The sequence below is a fragment of the Macaca mulatta genome, chromosome 11 (assembly GCF_049350105.2).
Source record: "Macaca mulatta isolate MMU2019108-1 chromosome 11, T2T-MMU8v2.0, whole genome shotgun sequence".
NCBI lineage: Eukaryota > Metazoa > Chordata > Mammalia > Primates > Cercopithecidae > Macaca > Macaca mulatta.
Genome location: NC_133416.1, coordinates 111,342,011 through 111,364,723, shown reverse-complemented (window position 1 = coordinate 111,364,723; position 22,713 = coordinate 111,342,011). Strand labels below are relative to the sequence as shown.

The following is a 22,713-nucleotide window of genomic DNA, read 5'->3' as shown; positions in this document are numbered from 1 at the left end:
AAAACACGAGGCGCTGAAGGCGCTCCAAGAGGTCTCCGCCGTTCAGACTCTCCCCGTGGCCCGGGCGCGTCGTCCTAGGGGGCGGCTTCTGTCCCTGGTTTCCCCTTCTTAAAAATCCAGGCGCAGGCAGGCTGAGCTCAGGCGGCTGAGACACCTTCACGTGGCAGGGGAAGGGGTGACAAGGAGAGGGAGGCCCGAGAGATCCCGCTTGGCACAGGCCCGGGTCAGCACAGGGAAGAAGGCCCGCCTAGACCCGAACGGCGCGCCCGGGCCGGGCCCTAGAAGACCTCGCGCCAAAAGGAGCGGGATCCGGAGCTGCGCGGCGGCCTCATAGGAGCGCGGGGCGGGGCCGGGGGCGGGGCGGGGCGGAGCCGCGGCGGGCGGGCGCGCGGGCGGCGCGGAGGGAGGGTGTCGCGCCGAGGGAAGCGGCCCGCGGCGGAGGGAGGGGAGGCCGAGTCCTGGAAGCGGAGCTCCGCGCTGGGACTGGTTCCTTCGCAGCCATTTTCTGTCCAACCAAACAGCCGATTGGAGACGGGAGCCAACCAGGGCTGCATTGGAGGTTTGTGTCTCGCTTCGGCCAATGATCGCTCCTAAACCGACTCCACTTTAGCTCGAATGAAATGTCCGTCTCCTCCCGGCGCCGTCCCCGCCGCCAACGCCGCCGCGGCCGGGGGCACTCGCCTCCCGCCCTCCCGCGCGGGCCGGGGCCGGGGCCCGCGCCTGCGAGGCCGCTCCCGCAGCGGGCCGGGCCGGGGAGCGGGCGCGGGGCCGCGGCGCGGCTCTTTGTGCGCCGGGCTGAGGAGCGGCGGGACGCGGGCCAGGCCGCCTCCCGCTCGCCGCCGTTGAGCTCCGGGCCCGAGGCCGAGGAGGGGCCGCGGGGCTGCGTCGGGGCCCCGCTCTCGACGGCTTCCCGGGCCGGCTCCATTTTGTGCGGGGAGCCGGCGGAGGGGCGGGAGACGCGGCGCGGGCCCTGGCCCCGTAGCCCCGGCCGCGGCGCGGGCCCCCGGGGGCGCCCCCCTCCCGCCCGCGGGGCTGTGGTGGGGCCCGGCGCTTTGTCTCCCCGCACATCCCGAGGGCCGCGCGGCGGGCGGGAGGCAGGCGTTGGGCGCGGGGGCCGGGGCGGCCGGGCGAGTCAGGGGATGCGCTCTGGGGGCGGCCTCCCGGCACTCGCAGGGCTGACAGGTCGCCCGGACCGGGCCGTGAGGCTGGGGCCACCCAGGCACCTGCGTGGGGAGGAAGGCATGGCTTTGGCTTCCCCGCAGTCTGGTTTGCGCGTAAAGAATGCAGCCATCTGGCGGCTTGCGGTCCCAGGACTTGCCCCGAAGGTGGGAAGGAAGCCCTTCGGATTGGACTAAGGTTTTAATCATTAGTGGTGGGAGGCGGGAGGATATGCAGGGCCTTAAGGAACGGTAGTCTTAGAGAACAAAGAATTACAGAGCACCCACAAATCATAATCTCGCTCAAAGCACTCTAACGGGATAATTTAAGGTTAGGTAGCCTGCGACCTTTAAAAAAAAATGGCATCCCACTAACCCGCATGGACCCCATAGTTCCGTGGTTCGTGCCACAAATCACTGGGGTGGTTTCATCTCTCTTAGTATGGAAACTAATCAGCAACATAAAGTGATGAAAGCAAACGGATCAATATCAGTGGCACTAATCAGTGGGGGTTTTATTTGTAAAGTATTGAAAGTTTAACCAAAATTCCTTAAAAGGCAAATTATTCCTTCCCTGCGCTGCTCTTGTATCTTAATTTAAGGATTACTGTATATTGATGCAAAACTCTGGTTGTTGATGCCAAAGAATGGAGGGTGGAGGAAGGGACTACTGCTTTTCTTGGATACAAATTTGCATTTCTTCAAACATTAAACAGATGTATGCATTCCCTTGAGCTTTTACATATATCAACCTGCCCTTAAGAAAATATATACCATATGAGGTGGCCGTGTTTTTCTTTAATGTACTGAATCTAAATATATACTGAATCAACTCTTTGGGTGAGGGAGTGTGGTGTGACTCCCCTGTCCATACCCCCCTCCCCCATTCCAAGCAAAATACATAAATATAGCTCCCATATTTTAAGTGTTCTGAGGGCTTATTTTTTCAAAGACACCCTTTAAAAAAATAACATTTCTCGTTACAAGGAAGGACTTTTCTGAGCAGTTTTGGGGTTAGAGGATACTATTAATATTTGAAAATAAATTATAAGTTACTTTTAATATTATAGCAAATGTCAAGCAGTCTTTGCTACCTGGACCCTTTTAGTGGCATTAAAAACATTCAATTCAGTGGCTACAATTTTTTCTGCTGTTTGCTAGATTTCATGCTTGGATGCATATCAGTATGTCTTCTCCCTTTAAAATTAACACTGAAAGGATGTGTTTTTGTTTTGGCATCCTACCCCTCACCCATTTAATTGTTTCCTTTGAAAAAGAGAAGGGAACAAATGAGAAATGAAACTTGTAACACTGCAATTGATACTAATTTGTTCAGCTATTTATGCCTTACAGTGAGACTGAAGTGCTATTTCGATGCAATTTTAGTCAAAAATGGTGGTGCTTCAAAATTATAAATAAGGGTCTTGATTGTGTTGCTTTTTTGATATACTCCCAGTGCAGAATGTATCTTCATTACAGTATAATCTGAGATTCTTAATTGGAAAGCATTATATTCTCAGATAATTTTTTCCTCCTCTTCAGCGATAGAATGCCTAAATGTTACTCTGAAACATGTAAGAAAACCGCCACCAAAAAATTAAGTTGATAAGGGGTGTATTTGCGTCTTGGGTGTTAATGTTTTAAGTGATTTAGATGTGTAATTTTTGGCGTCTTGCATATTATATAATTTGGTCCCTATTTGGTGTATTGTAATGAATGTTTATGATGAATATGGCTAAATTCAGGGTTATGTTGGAAAATCCATTTTCTCCTTTCCCCATGGAATTAACTTGTTTGTAAGTTCTCCAAAATAAATCTTTCAAGTCAACAAACATTTATTGGATGATGCCTTTTTATACTATTTTATACCATGCACTCCATGGATTATGAATCGTAGTCAAAATTGTACATGCCCTCTTTAATTTTATGAGAAAAAAAGCCTGTAAGTGATACATTTGATATATTTTTTACTACTGATAGATGTTAGGTCCTAATAGATGTTTATCTTTTAGGTTGAAATCACAAAGATTAAACACCTTTTTAGACAGGTATTCTTCAGCACCACTGACAACACGGTTCTGACAGTATTTCATGACAGTAAGTATGTTTTACCATTTTGGTTGTTAATTAGATTTGAATAGTAATTGGCTGGAAATAAAATTATAACTGATTTATACTGGAGGTGCCTGGTAGAATGAATGCGTTTCAAGTCTAGTCAGACAGTACCTCTGTTCATTCCTGTTGCTTCCTTATTTTCAGCTTTTTGCATATATTATTTCCCATGGGTCCCTAAGTGCTGTTGAGGCTACAGGGTAACCTGTCCCGGCTGTAAAGGGGCTGTCTGTTTAGCCAGTTAATTGAATACTTAGGGGACAGTTATGCCCAGAATGGAAAATGCTAACTCTTAAGTGCAGTAGATGTGGGAAGAAAGGCGTGATGGGCCTGGATACTTGGGAATGTCACAGAGGGATCCTGCAGACCTTGAACTGAGCCTTGAAATAGAGGGTGGGAGTGGATTGGTGAAGGGTATCGCCAAAAGCAAAAGCCTGGTGGCAGGATGGGCAACTTAAGTGGGGATCGGGAGTAGAGGTGCATGGTCCAGGGTAGATCTCAAAGGATAATGTAGGAAAGAGAAAGCACTTGTCCCCTCTGGATATTTAATTCTGGATGTGCTACTGTATCTCTAACCTGGGGCAGGCGTGTTACAGCTTTGGGCCAGCCATGGTTGCTTCACTCCTAAAATGAAAGAAATGCACTCAGTGATCCCTAAATAAAGCACATTCTAGCACAAAGATTTTTATTAACCATGAAGATAGAGAAAAGTAGGAAACAAGTTTGATTAGGTTAAATGTGCGATCTGCTCATGTGAAGTCACGAAAATGAGGTTTGGATTTGACACAGGAGGCCTTTAGTAACCTTTGAGAATAGGTTCAAGAGTATAGAAGTGGTGTTGTGGTGAGATTAGCCTTACACCAGTATGTTAAGATGGGCTGGGGTAGTAATCCAGTGGAAACAGGAAAGGGAAAGCATATCTAGGAGACATTTTTAGAGAGGTAATAGATGAGGTAGAGCTTGAAGGAGATGGAAGAACCTAAGATGATGCTGGTATATTTAGCTGGGCAGCGTGAAAGACTGGTATTCTTCTTAGCAGAATTACGGTAGTGGAAAGGGAAATCTCCCTCCTTGCCCCCTTGCAGGGGACGGGGGAAGGTAAGTTTCATTTCCCAATATCTTAAATTTGCAGTGATGGGATATTAGACATGCTGTACAGGCATGGGTTGCTTGAGTGGCAAGCAGGATATTGGTTGTAGATTTGGAATGTATGAGCATAGAAGTGATACTTAGTGAGTTCATTAAAATAAGGGAAGAAAGAGAAGGAGAACCTTGGGTGATGTTAACAATTAGGGGGTGGGGAGGAAAGAATATTGCTTTGGAAATCAGAGCAGGAGAGAATTCCAAGCATAAATATATGTGGCCAGCAGTAGCCAGTACTACAAAGAACAGTCAAGTAGGATGAGGACAAGATCACTGGCAGCTTTGAAGAGTGGTTTCATTCTGGGTTGGGGTTAAAAAGTACATGTTCAGGAGTTTAAATAGGAATGAAGAGGTTTCTTAACAACTCTCAGGGCAAGAATGGTAGCTAGGCAAGGGTATGGGGCAGAATTAAGATTTTATATATCTCTGTGTACTTCTGTGTGCTTAATGAGGGAGACTAAGCATGTTTAAGGAAGAGTGAAGGAGCTGGTAAGGAGGATCGAAGATACGTTAGAGAAGAGGAATCTTTGTATTATTTCTTATCCTCAGAGAGATAAAAGGAATGTAACCCAGAAAACAGATAAAAGGGTAAATTAAGAGAGAGGAATCTCTGCCTGGAAGAATAATGAGAACCGTATTTGAGGGGGCAGTATTAAGATTACATTTGTTGAGTTCTGACTATGTATCTTGCACTTTGCTAAGTACTTTTTAATACAAGAGCTTCCTCATAGTAACATCACTTTAAAAATGGGGAAGCTGAAAACAAAGAGAACTCATAAACGGGGAGCCAAGCTTCAAACCCACGGAATTGGTCCTAAGAGCCAGTGCTCCTCACCGTTGTCCAGGGTGCGCTTCTTTACCATCTCACAAACACCATCCTGGTTTGAGAAGCTAATTTCAGTGCTTTCAACGTATAATCAGTAGCCTTAGAATGTAAAGGGGACAAATTAAAGAAATAGGTGTAAGAACTACATGAAAAACTAGGCAGGAATACTGTAGAGAGTAGTTGGCATCTGAGGCCCTGGATTTTAGTCCCATTTACTGTGTCACCTCATGCAAATTATTAGCCTCATGTACCTCAGTTTTCTCACCTGCGTCACAGGCTTGTGAACATTGCATGAGGTATTTAGAAAGTGTTCAATAAATGTAAACATTAAAGAGGGCAGTATTTGTTTGTGGAACAAATTATTAGCATAGTTTAAGTACGGCTACATCAAAAAAAAGAATAAAGATTTATTAGCTTAGCCCGCTACCTGTTTATTTCACATCATATTTTCAAAAATCTGTCAATTCAACTAAATAATTAGAATAGTCATTAAAATGAATTTATTGGGATTTAACCACTCTTTGTCCATATTTATCCATTCCCTTGGGTCTAACGATTCATCATTGTCCCCTTGTCATTATCCTACATGCTGTGCTCTTCCAGCCTCATTACCTGGGTGAAATCCAACACTTTCTCTTTTGTATTCTCGTATCAGGCCTTTCAAGTGTCACACTGGACATATTGGCACCACTGTAAATTCACGGTCATTAGCTTCAGCTAGGCTCTGCGCTGTCCAGCACTCCCCTCCCTTTCCTCTCCTATTCTCTGTGGTGACAGCTGTCTGTCTCTCTAGCTGCAAGAATCCCAGCATTATCCTTGGTCTTCCTGTAGCTCTATCAGTCAATCACCGAGTCACCTACTAAAAAGCTGTCTAGTTGTTCTGCTTCTCTTGATCTCCAGCGCTCTCGCCTGGACCTGATGCTAAAATGATCATTATCTTGCCTGAAGTCATGCCCTGACTACAGCATTATAGTCCTCACTGGTCTTCTGTGCCTATTTGTGCTCCCCTCCAGGTCGGTTTCTGTACTGAACTGTAGCCAGAGGGATTTTTTTTTTTTTTTTTTTAAATATGGTTTGTGCTCTTCTGCTTAAAACTCTTCTTTGATTTCCTCTTATCCACAGGACACTGCTTGATCTAGCCCCTCCTTAGCTCCTTCCAATCCACCAGTACTGTATTTCTTGGTTTTCTCTGCCTGGAACATTTGTTTCACACCTTTCTTTTTGTCTGACTGATTTCTATTCACCTTTCAGTCTCATTTTCAATGTCATTTCCTAAGATAGCCTTTCTTGACCCCTCAGACTAGTGAGGTACCTTTTGGAGTAAACTCACATAGCACATAACAAAACATCTTTGTTTTTCTTCGTACTTGGCACTAGCAATTACTTAATTATTTGTAATTATTTTAATAGCTATATATACCACTTACTGAGTATGCCCATTGTACTATGCTGTCTTTACATGGATTAGCTCCTAACCTGTACAGGAGCCCTGGGAGGTTAAGTCTTGTTCTCATTCAGCTTGCTCAAGGTCTCATGGTAAGGGGCAGGGAATTCAAATTAGGTGATTCGATTCCAGAGCCTGTGTCCTGGAAGGACTAATAGGCTGTGTTCTCTACCCCTTCACCCTGCCTCCCAGGTTATGTAACATTTGTCCTGCAAGCTGAGGACAGAGACCTTGTCTGTTGTTGACAGCTACGTGACCAGCACATAGCATGGACCTGGTAAATACTAAGCGCTCACTCAGTAAATATTTGTTGACTGGCTTACTGAAAATCTACAGTCTGTTTTATAAATTTTTATAGGATGTTTTAGACCTAGAAAAAACCTTTGGGATGCATCTAGCAAGTTTTTTCCCATCATTCTTATATATAGGCGAATGGCTGGCATATTCTAGGCATCAAAGATTAGGCTGATTTATTGAGTGAAAGGTACTAAGTGCCATAGAGCTTTAAAGAACAGAACATTTGTTTTTGAATTGCAGAAAGGATAAATCAGAAAGATTCAAGGAGGATAGAGAACACTGGGATTAAAGTCTGGGGCAGGATTTTAATGGTAGAATGATAGAGGAAAGGAAGACAGAAGGTGTGAAATGATAGAAAGCTAAAACTTGTGGAACCGAAGACACATACAGTTAAGCAGATGATGTGCGGCTTCTCTTCAAAGGAGGGAGGATGAGATTGAATGTCTGTGGGGTACACTACGTGCCAAACACTGTCTTTAGCAGCTTTCTAGTCTTTCTTTAATTCTGACAACTCTAGGAAATACTTGTATCTTCACTTTTAGAAGACTGAGGTTTAGAGAGGCTAATGCTGTTAGTCCAAATGATAATCTTGTTGCTAATTCCAGTGCATGACAAGATAATATGATTTAAACTTTTTCCCTTTAATACCTTTGTTTGTGTTATATTTCTAAATTAATTCATCTCCCAGATCCGCTTGGTTATTTGAACAGTGTCTTGCTCATAGCCAATTTTAAAAGATTTACGGTATCATGTAAACACTCATTCAGGAAAGAATTTCTGTTATTCTTCCCAACCCACTGCCTGCCCTCCCCGCCCCAATCAAAGTTTTGTTTCCAATTGTAGGTTCTGAAACAACCACTTTGGTCCTGTCTCCTGCACCTTGATCTTCCTTAGGTCATTGTAAAAGCTAGTCAACTCACAGCTATCATAATTGACCATTCTTTTATGGCTATAAAAAAAATCCATCATCATGTCTATTAAAGGATACTCTCCTAGTATGTTAGCATTTTAGAATCAAAATAGCATTTGATTTTCAGGCAATGTTTCACATTCATTTGTGTTAGTTTAAGATGGGGAGGGTGGTATTGTTATTTACATTTTATATGGAAATACATTTAATTGGCAGGGATGTTTATTTTCAGGGGATCGGTAGGAGAGTCAGAATCAGGTCACTGACTTTGTTTTTTACTTCTTAGAGGCTACTAAAAAGTATCAAATAGGTACCCTGTGTTCACAGATTATTAAAGGTCTGTGAATTCTATTTTCTACCCCCTTAAAACAACTATATAAATTACAGAAATGTGTCTCTATCTACAGTTATATTAGGCATCACAGTCAACAGATGTATGAAAGAAATGCCATGTTATTGAAGACCTGAAAACTAGCCCAGTATTTTAATATTAAATAAAAATCCAACAGAGATGGAGAAGACATGTGTTATACAAGGACTGAAATTTTACAGTTAATAACATCAAGTTTATACTGGGTCCTGGGCCTTAATGAACGGTCAAATTTCTCTTTTTTGTTCAGCCTGAAAGTGTATATGAATTACACTTGATTTTTGCTATACTTTTTATTCAGATAATGCATTTAAATTTTTTTCTCTCACGGATATCTTATTTTGAGTAGTAGTATTTGCAAAATAGAAAGCCTTCTAGAATCTGCCATGTTGGTGAAATTGAATTGAGCCAGTTCAGGGCTTATGATTTACTTTTTTCCAGACTTTCCCTCTTGGCATTCTTTTAGCTCTCAGCAAAATTAATTAAGCAGGCTTTTTTTTTTTTTTTTTAAATAGGAATTTTAACTCTTATTCTTGTCTATGCAGGTAATTTTCCTATCTTTATACACAGATCTTCCTGACCCCTCCTTTTTTTTGAGACAGGGTCTCACTCTGCCACTGAGGCTTGAGTGCAGTGGCGTGATCACGGCTCACTGCAGCCTCAACCTCCTAGGCTCAAGTGATCTTCTCACCTCAGCCTCTCAAGTAGCTAGGACTACAAGCACATGCCACAACACCTGGCTAATTTTTTAAATTTTTATTTTTTTAGAGACAGGGTCTCACTGTGTTGCCCAGGCTAATCTTGAACTTGTGGGCCCCAGTGATCCTCACACCTCAGCTTCCCAAAGTGCTGGGATTACAGGCATGAGCCACACCTGACCCTGACTTGGCATGGGGAGAGAAAATTAACCTTTGACTAGAATCAAGAGTTTATGGGCTCATTCAAAACATGGGTGTACTTTTGGCTTGCCTAGGTACAGAATTGTGCAGGGAATCCACATGCTTCTTATACCAAGTAACAGTTTGAACGGAGATATTGTCTATTTTGGAACTTCTATGAGAAAGCAAAGAAAGTTTGCAGCAGGAGCAAAAGGAAAATCAGGGTTTAGCTGGAGAGCTGGAAGTGATAGATACAGGTAGATTCCAGTTGATGACTTAAGCTGATTTTTTTTTTTTTTAAGAGGTTCTCACTACATTGACCAGGCTGGTCTGGAACTCTTGAGCTCAAGCAGTCCTCCTGCCTCAGCTCCTGAGTATCTGGGGCTACAGGCGCGTGACACTGTGTCCAGCTTTATTAAGCTGATCATCATTCCAGGGATAAATTAGGTTGTAAGTCAGGGTTGCCTGTGGTACTATATTTGAAGATTATGCACTTGAAAAGAAAGAGGCATATGGTTTACGTTCGTTTCCTTGTCGTTATTGGCCTTCTGCTTATCACTTAGGGAAGATGGATAGGAAAATCTTGAATCGTGGACAAATTGTGGGAAGGTTTCCAAATCAAGAAATATAGGCTGGTTGTGGTGACTGATGCCTGTAATCTCAGCATTTTGGGAGGCTGAGGTAGGCGAATTGCTTGAACCCGGGAGTTCCCGACCAGCCTGGGCAACATAGCAAAATCCCGTCTCTACTAAAAATACAAAAAAATTGGCTAGGCGTGGTGGTGCATCCCTGTAGTACAACTACTCTGGAGGCTGAGGTGGGAGGATTGCTTCAGCCTGGGAGGTTGAGGCTGCAGTGAGCTGTGATCATGCCACTGCACTCCAGCCTGGGCGACAGAGTAAGACCCCGTCTCAAAAAAATAATTAATTTTTTAAAAAAGAAATACAAATTCTCTTTTAGTAAGCTAAAGGCTATGAAAAGTATAATTGACCCATCATCCTGTGACAGTTTATAAGTGTTGAATCTGTTACGTTTGTTAGTACTTTGAAAAGTATTGAAAACCTGTTTTTCTCCTCATAGATGGATGGTGACAGTTCTACAACAGATGCTTCTCAACTAGGAATCTCTGCAGACTATATTGGAGGAAGTCATTATGTTATACAGCCTCATGATGGTAAGCAAGCCACAGTTAGAACCAAATTCACAAGATGAAGCAAGTTAGAAAGTGGACATTTAATTAATACAGTGTTCTAGGTTACTTTTGTCTTTATAGGAAAATTTACAGTCTTGTGTTACAGTTCAATGAGAAAGTCTAAAAAGGCATACCATGCTATTTCTATTAGAAATAGTCTTCAAAAGAATGAGTCCTTGAAAACATTTTTACTATAAAAATACACCTTGTCTAAAACCTGTACAGTTTCTTTTGAAATTTGTTACCGACTTCTTGTTTAAATGTTAAATATGAGAAATTTATAATCAATTGATAGGGTAACTAAAATAATTATTTAGAGGGTGAGTTAAATTTCTAGCTATTGTATTTCTTGCACTTTTGATTTATTTTTGGTTTTCATTCAGTATTAACTTTGAACTATGTCAGGTATTGGAATGGTAGTGTTGGCTCAGTGTGGTGCTCATGCCTATAATCCCAGCAGTTTGGGACAGCAAGGTGGGCAGATCACTTGAGCTCAGGAGTTCGAGACCAGCCTGGGCAACATGGTGAAACCCCACCTCTACAAAAAAATTAAAAAATTAGCTGGGCTTGGTGGCATGTACCTGTGGTCCCAGCTACTTAGGGGGCTGGGGGCTGAAGTGGGAGAATCACTTGAACTTGGGAGGTAGAAGCTTCAGTGAGCCGTGTTTGCACCACTGCACACTCCAGCCTGGGTGACAAAGTGTCTCAAAAAAACAAAACCAAAATTATGTTGGCCTATCAGAAATAATTTACTTTTGTGGCATTTTGATTTGTAAGAAGAAAATTTTTTTTTGAGATAGAGTCTTGCTCTGTCACCCAGGCTAGAGTGCAGTGGTGCAGTCTTGGCTCACTGCAACCTCCACCTCCTGGGTTCAAGCGATTCTCCTGCCTCAGCCTGCCCATTAGCTGAGATTACAGGCGCCCACCACTATGCCCAGCTAATTTTTTTTATTTTTAGTAGAGACAGGGTTTTGCTATGTTGGTCAGGCTGGTCTCGAACTCATGACCTCAGGTGATCCACCTGCTTCAGTCTCCCAAAGTGCTGGAATTATAGTCATGAGCCACCACGCCTGACTTGATTTGTAAAATTTTTAAAAATTGAGATATATTTTTAGAAGAAACTTGCCAGAGGGATTAATTTCATCCTGAAACAGATATTCAAATAAATTAATTCTGATAACATCATTTTAAACACACAAAAACGTAAATTGAATCAACTTAGGTGCCTTGCCTACTTACTTAGTACATATGAAGAGTGGGCAGTTTACTTACAGGATACTGCATTTAGTCATAAAAGGATGTTATTGGTACTGCGCAAGCTTCAGTTATAGCTAAATTTATATAATTCACAAAGTCACTTGTATGAACAGTTGGATCACTGCTATAGCTTTGTTCAAAAACTAGTTACATTAGTAATCCAACTGGATCAGTAATATTCAAATCCAATTTTTCTATTCTTTATAGAATTTTATATAAACTTTATATAGACAAGACAACTTTATATCAACTTTAAAAAAGTTTTATATAGACTTTTACATAAATGAGTTTATATATTATATAAACTTGGGTTTAGAGAAACATACAACCTCTTAATCTAATAATATTGAAATAGCCATAGGTTACAGTCTGTACGTTTTATAGCTAAGTCATGCAATAAATATTTATGAGTACCTACTCTGTGGAAGGTGCTATACCAAGCTGTAGGAAACACAAAGCTGATTCATGACATCAAGTAGCAAAAATCTAATAGGAGAAATGAGGAATAATAAAAATTCTAAAACTGTGTAAGAGAAAAGGCATAGAGAAACACTTACATTTTATGAAAAGATCATTTTTGAAGGTGCTATGGAGATGTTATTTGAGATTTTTGGAGAATGGGCCAGTAGAATTTTAGCAGATATATTAGAGGATAAAAAGCATTCTAGGCAGTGAATCTGAAATTAATAAAAAAAGTTCAGTTCTGGCTCTGTAAAAATTATGAAGAGACTTGCTATCCTAATCCCTAAATAAGGGTTAAGAGATGAACCAGAATGATTTTATTCTGTGGATCTTTTTGGTAGTTTTTTCTATCTTGAAATAGAAATAATAAGAAGCTTTAAACCTAAATATTTTTATTTCTTTAGATACTGAGGACAGCATGAATGATCATGAGGACACAAATGGTTCAAAAGAAAGTTTCAGAGAACAAGATATATATCTTCCAATAGCAAATGTGGCTAGGATAATGAAAAATGCCATACCTCAAACGGGAAAGGTAATGTAAAGGAGAAATTTAACTAGGTTTTTACAAGGGAAACACGAAACTACATAAATTCATAGGTCATGGGTACAGTTAGCTGTTGATGTCAATCATTCAGGCTTTCGGCAAATCAAATATTTCTTTCATGTCTACATACACAGTTACTGAATGGTGTCCCATTTTCAATTCTGTCATGTCCCTAAATGTTCTCCCCTCTCCCACTTATTGGAGGCAGATAAAATAGAATTTAGACTGTTTTTTTTTTTTTTAAAAGACAGAGTTTCACTCTTGTTGCTCAGGCTGAAGTGCAATGGTACAATCTCGGCTCACTGCAACCTTTGCCTCCCAGGTTCAAGCAATTCCCTTGCCTCAGCCTCCCGAGTAGCTGGGATTACAGGCATGCACCACCATGCCCAGCTAATTTTGTATTTTTACTACAAATGGGGTTTTTCCATGTTGGTCAGGCTGGTCTTGAACTCTTGACCTCAGGTGATCCGCCTGCCTCGGCCTCCCAAAGTGCTGGGATTATAGACACGAGCCACCGTGCCTGTCCCGACTGTTTTAAAAAATAGGTACGTTGTCAGAACTATCAGGTTTGGGTGTATGAAGCTGTAACTTTTTTTTTTTTTGAGACGGAGTTTCACTCTTGTTGCCCAGGCTGGAGTGCAATGGCGCAGTCTTGGCTCATCGCAACCTCTGCCTCCCAGGTTCAAGCGATTCTCCTGCCTCAGCCTCCCCTAGTAGCTGGGATTACAGGCATGTGCCACCATGCTTGGCTAATTTTGTATTTTTAGTAGAGACGGGGTTTCTCCATGTTGGTCAGGCTGGTCTCGAACTCCCGACCTCAGGTGATCCACACACCTCAGCCTCCCAAAGTGCTGGGATTACAGGTGTGAACCGCTGTACTCAGCCTGAAGCTGTAACTTGCATAATGTTGCAGCAAATTTAGGTCATATTGGTCTGATATAGGTGTAACAAGAATTTTCCAAAACAAAACTCAGCGGCTCGGGACCTGGGGTACCTGCTGTAGTCACGAGAGACAAGCGGCAGCCTGGTCGGCAGTGAGTAGCCTGCAATATTCGGCCGTGGTTACGATGAGTTTACCCCTCAATCCCAAACCTTTCCTCAATGGACTAACAGGAAAGCCAGTGATGGTGAAACTTAAGTGGGGAATGGAGTACAAGGGCTATCTGGTATCTGTAGATGGCTACATGAACATGCAGCTTGCAAATACAGAAGAATACATAGATGGAGCTTTGTCTGGACATCTGGGTGAAGTTTTAATAAGGTGTAATAATGTCCTTTATATCAGAGGTGTGGAAAAAGAGGAAGAAGATGGGGAAATGAGAGAATAGCATCTTTTGTTGGGGATTTTTTTTTTATATATATATTTCTAGACAATAAAGATTTGTTGTTTTTCAAAAAAAAAAAAAAAAAGAATTTTCCAAAACAAATTCTGGTATTTGGAAACAGCTATTTTTACGTAATTATAGATACTAAGATACATTTAAACTGTTACTTTTTTTTTTTTTAAGTAGTTTTGTCTTAGAACTTTTAAAAACTCATTGTCACTGCTCATCACTTAGTCTGAATTAAAATTCACATGTTTTATATCATTTTCTATTGGTAATTTTTCTGTCATTTTATAGTTTAAAAAGACTTATGGAAGTAATAAAGCTTGCAAATAAATATACTATTAAAATACATCACTAAGCCTAGAACTTTCAGTTTGAGAATTTTGTCCTTATGCTTTAAGGGAAAAAAAGCACAAATGCTGATTATTGCTTACATAGGCTATGGCTGCCACTGGTCAGTACCGTAGCCACAAGCCATGTGCTCAGAAGTACCTGAAATGTGGCTGGTCTGAAGGGAGATGCGCTGCAAATTTGAAACACCAGATTTTGAAGACTTAGTATGAAGAAAAGAATTAAAATTTCTCATTTAAAAATTGATTCTATGTTTAAATGGTAATAATTTTGATATATTGGGTTAAATATATTAAAATTAATTTTACTTTTTTTTTGATATGGCTACTAGAGAATCTAAACTTACATATGTGGCTCACATTATCTTGCTTGACTGCATTTGTGCAGTTCTTGCTTACTTTCTCCAGTATGTAAAATAGGCATGGCAGTGAAAGACAGTGTGTTTCAGCAGGGATTTTGAGTGGTATTGCTGTTACAGGTGGTTTTGCAGTTGCTTGATTAATCCATTGGAGTTTCATTTTTAGACCCCCAGACCCTTAAGGGAAAAATTGTTTTTATAATGAAGTGGCAGATGTGTGCTTCTTTAGGCAGGCTTTTTAGTAAACTCAAAACCTGTATCTGACACTGTGTATCCCAAATAATAATAAAGTCAGTCACCATATATTATTATTTCTCTCTTTTCCAAGCTTTTTGTGAATTCACTTCTCTGCTAGGGCAGAGAAGTGGTACCTAAGTCACCCACAAAATATGCATGGTGGAATTGATTTTCCAGGGGTACTGGGTTAGTAAGAGTTTTCATCCTCTGTGGGGTGGTAGGAACATCCAGTGATTGCTGTTTTATATCTTTTTAAATATTAAAAAATTTTTTTTTGAGACGGAGTCTCACTCTTTTTGCCTAGGCTGGAGTGCAGTGGCTCAATCTCAGCTCACTGCAACCTCTGCCTCCTGGGTTCAAGCAGTTCTCCTGCCTCAGCCTCCTGAGTAACAGCAATTACAGGCACCTGCCACCATGCTCGGGTAATTTTTTGTACTTCCAGTAGAGATGGGGTTTCGCCATGTTGGCCAGGCTGATCTCGAACTCCTGACCTCGTGATCCGCCCATCTCAGCCTCCCAAAGTGCTGGGATTACAGGCATGAGTCACCGTGCCTGGTGCTCTTTTATATCTAAATTAGACTTGTTTTCTGTAAATAGTTGTCAAGGCTTCTTTCAGTTGTATTTTAGTTTTTATTGTGACTCAGGTGTGGACTTTTGATAGCACACATTGTGTTAATGTTACAACATATATTTACGAGATTAAATAGTCATCAGGTGAAGATGTGTTCTTCTGAATAGGCTTTTATTTTTGTAGGTTGTTAGGAAGGTGATGGTTATAGTTTCTGTAATTTACCTATGATTTTCTCTTCAGATTGCAAAAGATGCCAAAGAATGTGTTCAAGAGTGTGTGAGTGAGTTCATCAGCTTTATAACATCTGAGGCAAGCGAAAGGTGCCATCAAGAGAAACGGAAAACAATCAATGGAGAAGATATTCTCTTTGCTATGTCTACCTTAGGCTTTGACAGTTATGTGGAACCTCTGAAATTATACCTTCAGAAATTCAGAGAGGTAAATAAAATGTCTCCCATTGTGCTTTTTTTTTTCCTTCTTCTTTTTTTATTTTTTTGAGATGGAGTATCGCTCTGTTGCCCAGGCTGGAGTGCAGTGGCAAGATCTCGGCTCACTGCAACCTCTGCCTCCCGGGTTCAAGCAACTCTCCTGCCTCAGCCTCCCGAGTAGCTGGGACTACAGGCATGTGCCACCATGCCCGGCTAAGTTTTGTATTTTTAGTAGAGACGGGGTTTCATCATGTTGGCCTGGCTGGTCTCAAACTCCTGACCTCAGGTAATCTACCTGCCTAGGCCTCCCAAAGTGCTGGGATTACAGGTGTGAGCCACCATTCCCGGCCCCCTTTGTGCTTTTAAGAAAATAAGAGATGTTATTTACTTCAACTTTTTAAATGTAGTATTTGTTTAAAAAATTCATTTTGTAGTAAATTATGTAACATTTCTCAGAATTATTTAATTGCTTATATCAGCAGTCCCTAACCTTTTTGGCACCAGGGACCTGTTTTGTGGAGAGCAATTTTTCCATGGACTGGGGTCAGGGGAGGGGTGTGAGGGGCAGATGGCTTCAGGATGAAACTGTTCCACCTCAGATCATCAGGCATTAGTTAGATTCTCATAAGGAATGCATAGCCTAGATCCCTTGCATGCGCAGTTCACAATAGGGTTCGAGCACCTATGAGAATCTAACATGGCCACTGATCTGACCGGAGGCGGAGCTCGGGTGGTAATGCTGGATTACCAGACCCTCACCTCCTGCTGTGTGGCCGGGGTCTTAACAGGCCACGGACCCTCATCAGTCTGCAGCCTGGGGTTTGGGGATCACTGACTTATATTACAGTACTTAAATAGTAAGTCCTTTCTTTTTCCCTTTGTTTATTACTAACTATAGCATAGTTATATAATGATTTAAAGCACAGACTTTGGATTCAGACTACCAGGAGGCTGAAGCCCAGCTCTGCCACATGCAAATTCTGTGGCCTTGGACAGATTATTTAATTACTTTAGGCCTTGGTTTCCTCTTCTGTAAAATGAGGCTAATGAGTACCTATATCATAGAATTATTGATGGGACTAAATAAATAATGTTCAGTGCTCATTAATGTTACTTCTTGCTGCTATTGTTAATTTAAAAGAAGTAGCATTAAAAGTAGTAAGGTTGGAGTCTTATAGATAATAAAAAGAGGAAGGTATAATCATGTCTTTCTTATTATTGATTGAATTCTTCTATTCTTAGGTTTATCTTTGCTTGTAGGAATGGATTTTGTGAAAAGGAGTAGAGCTTAGCATATTTATTTCCACATGCCAACTTAGGTGTCAGATTCACATTACTTTCAAAATATATTCTTAATATCTTTAGTGTTTGAATCCCATTAAATTAGTGATATTTGCATGGAATGATTGAAGTAGGAAAAGAATGTGTAAATTCCTGACAGTATTTTTACAAATCTTCAGTATCATAGGAACCTAGAGGTATTTGGCCAAACTAATTTAGGAATTTTTTTTTTTTTTTTGAGACGGAGTCTCGCTCTGTCACCCAGGCTGGAGTGCAGTGGCCGGATCTCAGCTCACTGCAAGCTCCGCCTCCCGGGTTCACGCCATTCTCCTGCCTCAGCCTTCCGAGTAGCTGGGACTACAGGCGCCTGCCACCTCGCCCGGCTAAGTTTTTGTATTTTTAGTAGAGACGGGGTTTCACTGTGTTAGCCAGGATGGTCTCGATCTCCTGACCTCGTGATCCGCCCGTCTCGGCCTCCCAAAGTGCTGGGATTACAGGCTTGAGCCACCGTGCCCGGCCTAATTTAGGAATTTTTAACTCTCAACTTGCTGCAGTACTGCCCAGTTGACTGAGATGCATATATATACTTAAGTGATCACTTGGATCATTTGTAGATTTATAGGCTCAATATTGGTGGTATTTTGCAGATTTCTTCATCTGTAAGTAGAGTTCTCTTACCCCTTTGATATGGTGTGGAATTAGAATAATTTATTTTTATCTGTACTTTGTTTTCTAGGTCATTACTCTGTCTTGTTAATGATTACAGCTTATATTAGAAGTTAGCCTTTTGAAAGCATTCTTCATATGTAATTAACCAGAAGTGTTAATAAATACTCTGCTTAGAGTTTGTAATAATAGAAGCTCCTAATTTTAGGCATAAGTAAGCATTCGTGTTTGGAAGACAATTTCATTTGAATATCAGTGACTTTTTTTTTTTTCCTTCCTCAGGCTATGAAAGGAGAAAAGGGAATTGGTGGAGCAGTCACAGCTACAGATGGACTAAGTGAAGAGCTTACAGAGGAGGCATTTAGTAAGCATTCTTATAATACAAGTCATGTAGATTGTTAGCAGTGATTCATACTAAGTGTCTAATGGTATTTTTGGAATGTCAGCACTGAGTATTTTGACAAAGCACTATTTTAAATAGTTCTTATCAGTTCATGCCTTTTTATTTGAAGTCGGTGAGTGATAAGTGTAGAAAAGTTTAATTCTGTAGACATTATAACCTTTCATTGATAGTTCTGACTGAGTTCCGTAGCCCCTAGTTTTTGGTGAAGATTCATATGAGGTAGGAATATTAAGGAATTGTAGTTTGTAATATAAAATCTTATGATTTAAATAAATTTGAACTCAGGTTTGTTTTTTTTTTTAATTATCATGTTTTCATATTGGTGAAATAAAAGGGCTATGGTGAGTCAATTTCTCATTATATATATTTCTCATATGTAAACTGTATGCTGCTCAGTTATATGTTGCTGTCAGCCAAACATCATGGTATAGTGTAGTTTAATCATGAATCAGAAACTTCATCTAGTCTGTCTACAGATTTGTACACGTGGGCAGTTAGCTAAGGTACATGTTAGAGATAGGAAAATTGAAAAACGCAATATAAAATAATGTGGTTTTTAGGGAACATTTTTTAAAATGGAAAATTGGAGGATTTATTATTTTGTCCAAGACTACATCATTGATATGGGGCAGAATTATAATGAGACATTAATGGTACAACCTTAAGATTCAGCCCAAGAAAGTAGATACAGTTCTTTTCCCTCTTTAACTAATTTTTTTTCTTTCAGCTAACCAGTTACCAGCTGGCTTAATAACCACAGACGGTCAACAACAAAATGTTATGGTTTACACAACATCATATCAACAGGTACAGTCCTTTATATTTTAAACGCTTAAAAAATTTGCTTGTATTGGCAGGGCCCTGTGGCTCACACCTGTTATCCCAGTACCTTGGGAGGCTGAGGCGGGTGGATCACCTGAGGTCAGGAGTTTGAGACCAGCCTGGCCAACATGGTGAAACCCTGTCTCTACTAAAAATACAAAAATTAGCCGGGTGTTGTGGCGGGTACCTGTAATTCCTGCTACTCGGAGGCTGAAGCGGGAGAATCGCTTGAACTCCGGAGGTGGAGGTTGCAGTGAGCTGAAATCACACTACTGCACTCTAGCCTGGGCAATAGAGTGAGACTCTGTCTCAAAAAAAAAAAAATTTTTTTTTTTGATTATACCTATTGATATAGTTAATTTCAACACATTATGAAGGACCTGATAAAGGTTATTAAAATTATGTTTTCTCAATATAGATAACTGTATATAGTGTTCTCTTAATAGTTAAAAATAAGTATATGTTCATATTTCCATAGGAGATTTCTAGAAAGATACACAAGAAATGGGAAGGAGACTTACTTGTTACTGTACTTTTAATCTCCTTTTCTTTAATTCTGTCCAATTTAAATTTTCTAATCTTAGATTTCTGGTGTTCAGCAAATTCAGTTTTCATGATCTGAAGAAATGATGGAATGGGGAGTGTAGAGAAATGAGAGTCTGTATGATTCTGGAACAGAGACATCAGAAGGAAAGACTGGTGAAAAGATGTATCTTTGTATATTAATAGCTGTAATGTAGCTTCCTGATGCTTGACTAATTGAGGTGTTAATTCTGACTTGAGAATCTTTTTCATGAATGATTTTAAAGAAAAATTTGGATTTTAAAGGTATTAAAATATTTTTGTTTTGTACGAGTTTGTTGCTCTGTATGACTCCTGTATGCATTGTATATTGCAATTTATTACTGTCAGAGATTTGTAGACAGTTTCTTATTTTCATATTGAATCATGTTACTTTTGTAATTCAAGTAAGCAGCTGGGTTAATTCATGATGTTTGCCCTTTTAATAAAATATAAGGGTAGAGTTCATTTTGAATGCAAGTTGCCTTTATTACAAATTTGAGTTTGTCTTGGTTATACCTTGCATGATAACCTAGCTAGATTTCTAGCATTTGCTGTATTTATTAAAATTATTTTTTTTGGTAAAACATTAATAGTTTAAGCAGCATCATTTTTTTGAAAAATGTAATTGAATAAGTGTGAATGCAGAAGCAAATATTGTCTGCCCTGTTAAACTTGGTGCCCGTTAACAGTGTTTACACTGTTCATCGTGCCTGTTAATGTAGTTTTAGTTATTGGAGCTTTTTTAAGACTAGATTTGGTTTTGAGTTACATTTTTAAGAATGTTGGAATACATTTAAGTTTAATGTAGTCCTAGTGCTCTTGAAATGGTGCCCCTTTCATTTGGTACATGATTTTGTTTCAAATCATATCTTCAAGTACTATAGTATCCTCTTACGGAAGAGGAATTTTATAGTCTGATGGTAAATGTCTTCATTTTACCTTTTTAATTGAAATGTCGTTTCCTGTTATACTATGGAAACCAAGAAACATCAGACGTCATTGCGTGTATAGACCTTTTGCATGGGTGAGTGAATGAAATGGAGAACAGAGTGAGTGCTGTGAACGGTGTGAAGCAGAAGCTGCCAACTTCTAGTGTGTTGTCTTCATCTTTGCAATAAACTAAACGTAGATAATGTAACTTTGTATAATTTAGTAGTATGTACTCGGATTGTTTCTTTTTGAAAAGTGAGGATTTGTATTTTCTCATCTATTCTTTTTGGTGTTAATTAACTTGAGGGTTTTTTTTAAGTTTTTAATATCAAAAATTGCTATTGTATAGTTTGCCTAAAAGGAAGTTGGAGTGAATATCATCTTTGAAGGACACTCAGATTTATAAGGTCGAAGCAATTTCCCAGATATAGGCTGAATAGAAACATTTACTTTGCCAGAAGGACCATTAGGAGTATATTTGGGCTAATCAGAGGTTAATAATGCCCTCATCTCCTACTATCCATTTAAAAAGCAATCTTCATTATAGTAAATTCAAATAGGAAAAAATGGGGGAGTAGTTAAGCAAAATCAACAATCATCCTACTATGTTGAAAGAACCAATGTTAATATTTTGATAAATATCATTTGTCCGTTAACTTTGCTAAATATGTATATTTTTATAAAAATGGGCTCATATTGTGCATACCGTTTTGTAACCTGCTTTTTTCACTTAACAATATATTGGGAACATCTTTTCCAGGTCATGCATAGTCTTCTGCATCATTTTTATTGGTTTCTTATTCTGTTGTATGACTCAACCATAATTTATTTAATCTTCTATTGGATATTTTGACTATTTACATCTTTTCACAGTTATAAACAGCACTTCACTGAATCTCATGTACATCCATGACTGTTTTCTTAAATTCTTAGAATTGCTGGGTTACCAAATATGTAAACTTTTAAGGCTTTTGATACTTCGTTATGAGTGTGTTTTTGAGATATTTTCCACTTGATCCAAGCAGTATGTCACTATATAACTGGTAAAAGCACTTGGTCTTTGATTAACAGATACTGTCTCTAAAATTAGTTTACAGATTAATATATGTTCAAGTAGACAATGAAGATAAAAAAGGAATTTGAGGCCAGGCACGGGATGGCTCATGCCTATAATCCCAGCACTTTGGGAGGCTGAGGCAGGCAGATCACTTTCAGGTCAGGAGTTTGAGACCAGCCTGGCCAACATGGAGAACCCCCTGTCTCTACAAAAAATACAAAAATTAGCAGGTTGGTGGTGCACACCTGTAGTCCCAGCTACTCTGGTGGCTGAGGCATTATCCCTTGAACCTGGGAGGTGGAGTCTGACGTGAGCCGAGATTGTGCCACTGCACTCCAGCCTGGGTGATACAGCGAGACTCTTGTCTCAAAAAAAAAAACCAGGAATTTGAGTAAATTTTAAATTAGTATATACTACAACAAATTTCCAAACTTCGTAATTTGCTAGTACTGCTAACTAAAACTTTACACCAGGTAAAATCAGGTCACATTTGTTTGTATTGACTTCATTGTTGTTGGACTTCAAACTCTGATGGGAAAGAAAATGGACATTCTGAATGTGTCAGGTGTATAATATCCTAATTTATGCTTGTCAGAGCTGGGGTCTGTGTCTTCCTTGGCCCATGTTGCATTTAACTGAATGTCATGTTTTCTTCTCTGAAACTTATGTATGCAAGCTCCCATGTTAACCTATTATAAAAATGCTTTTTATAATTTTGTAAACATTGCTTTCTTGAGTATCTAGGAGAGAAATGAGTTTCCGTGAGTGAGTTCCAGGTAGAAGAAAGGGACTTAGGTAGTTTCTGTCTTAGGTAGCTTCTATTTATCCGTCCTCATTACCTCACTGTAATAGAGATGCTTTAAAATCCTCGAGTCCAGTGAGGATTGTTTTTTAAATGCTGCCTTCCTAATGTCACATACTTTGGCATGACAGTGTTTGAAGCTATTTGTATTTTTTCCCCTCCTACACTGTATTACGTGTGCAGTGTTTTCCTTTCTTCAAAAACATGCCTTATTGCCTGTTTTCTGGGTTGCCTTAGTGAGTTAAAGGAATACCAATTAACTTTAATAATTCTAATTGAATATAGTAATGAGGGCCTAATTAACAGGACTTCTACAGCAG

At 40.1% G+C, this 22,713-nt stretch overlaps 1 protein-coding gene and 1 pseudogene across 7 annotated transcripts; both read left to right on the top strand.

Annotated features, from left to right (window-relative positions):
* Nucleotides 1–459: 459 nt before the first annotated feature.
* On the top strand, nt 460–22,313 carry NFYB (nuclear transcription factor Y subunit beta). Of its 6 annotated transcripts, XM_015152549.3 has the most exons (9): nt 497–559; nt 3,170–3,254; nt 6,875–6,959; nt 10,218–10,311; nt 12,453–12,583; nt 15,681–15,878; nt 18,098–18,179; nt 18,946–19,025; nt 19,625–22,313. In XM_015152549.3, exons 3-9 carry the CDS (start codon nt 6,951–6,953, stop codon nt 19,655–19,657), a joined length of 627 nt encoding a protein of 208 aa, XP_015008035.1. In that variant the 5' UTR covers nt 497–559; nt 3,170–3,254; nt 6,875–6,950; the 3' UTR covers nt 19,658–22,313.
* LOC107000998 (small nuclear ribonucleoprotein F pseudogene) lies at nt 13,568–14,000 on the top strand (annotated as a pseudogene). The gene has a single exon (XR_013401295.1). The product of XR_013401295.1 is annotated as a small nuclear ribonucleoprotein F pseudogene (transcript).
* Nucleotides 22,314–22,713: the final 400 nt, after the last annotated feature.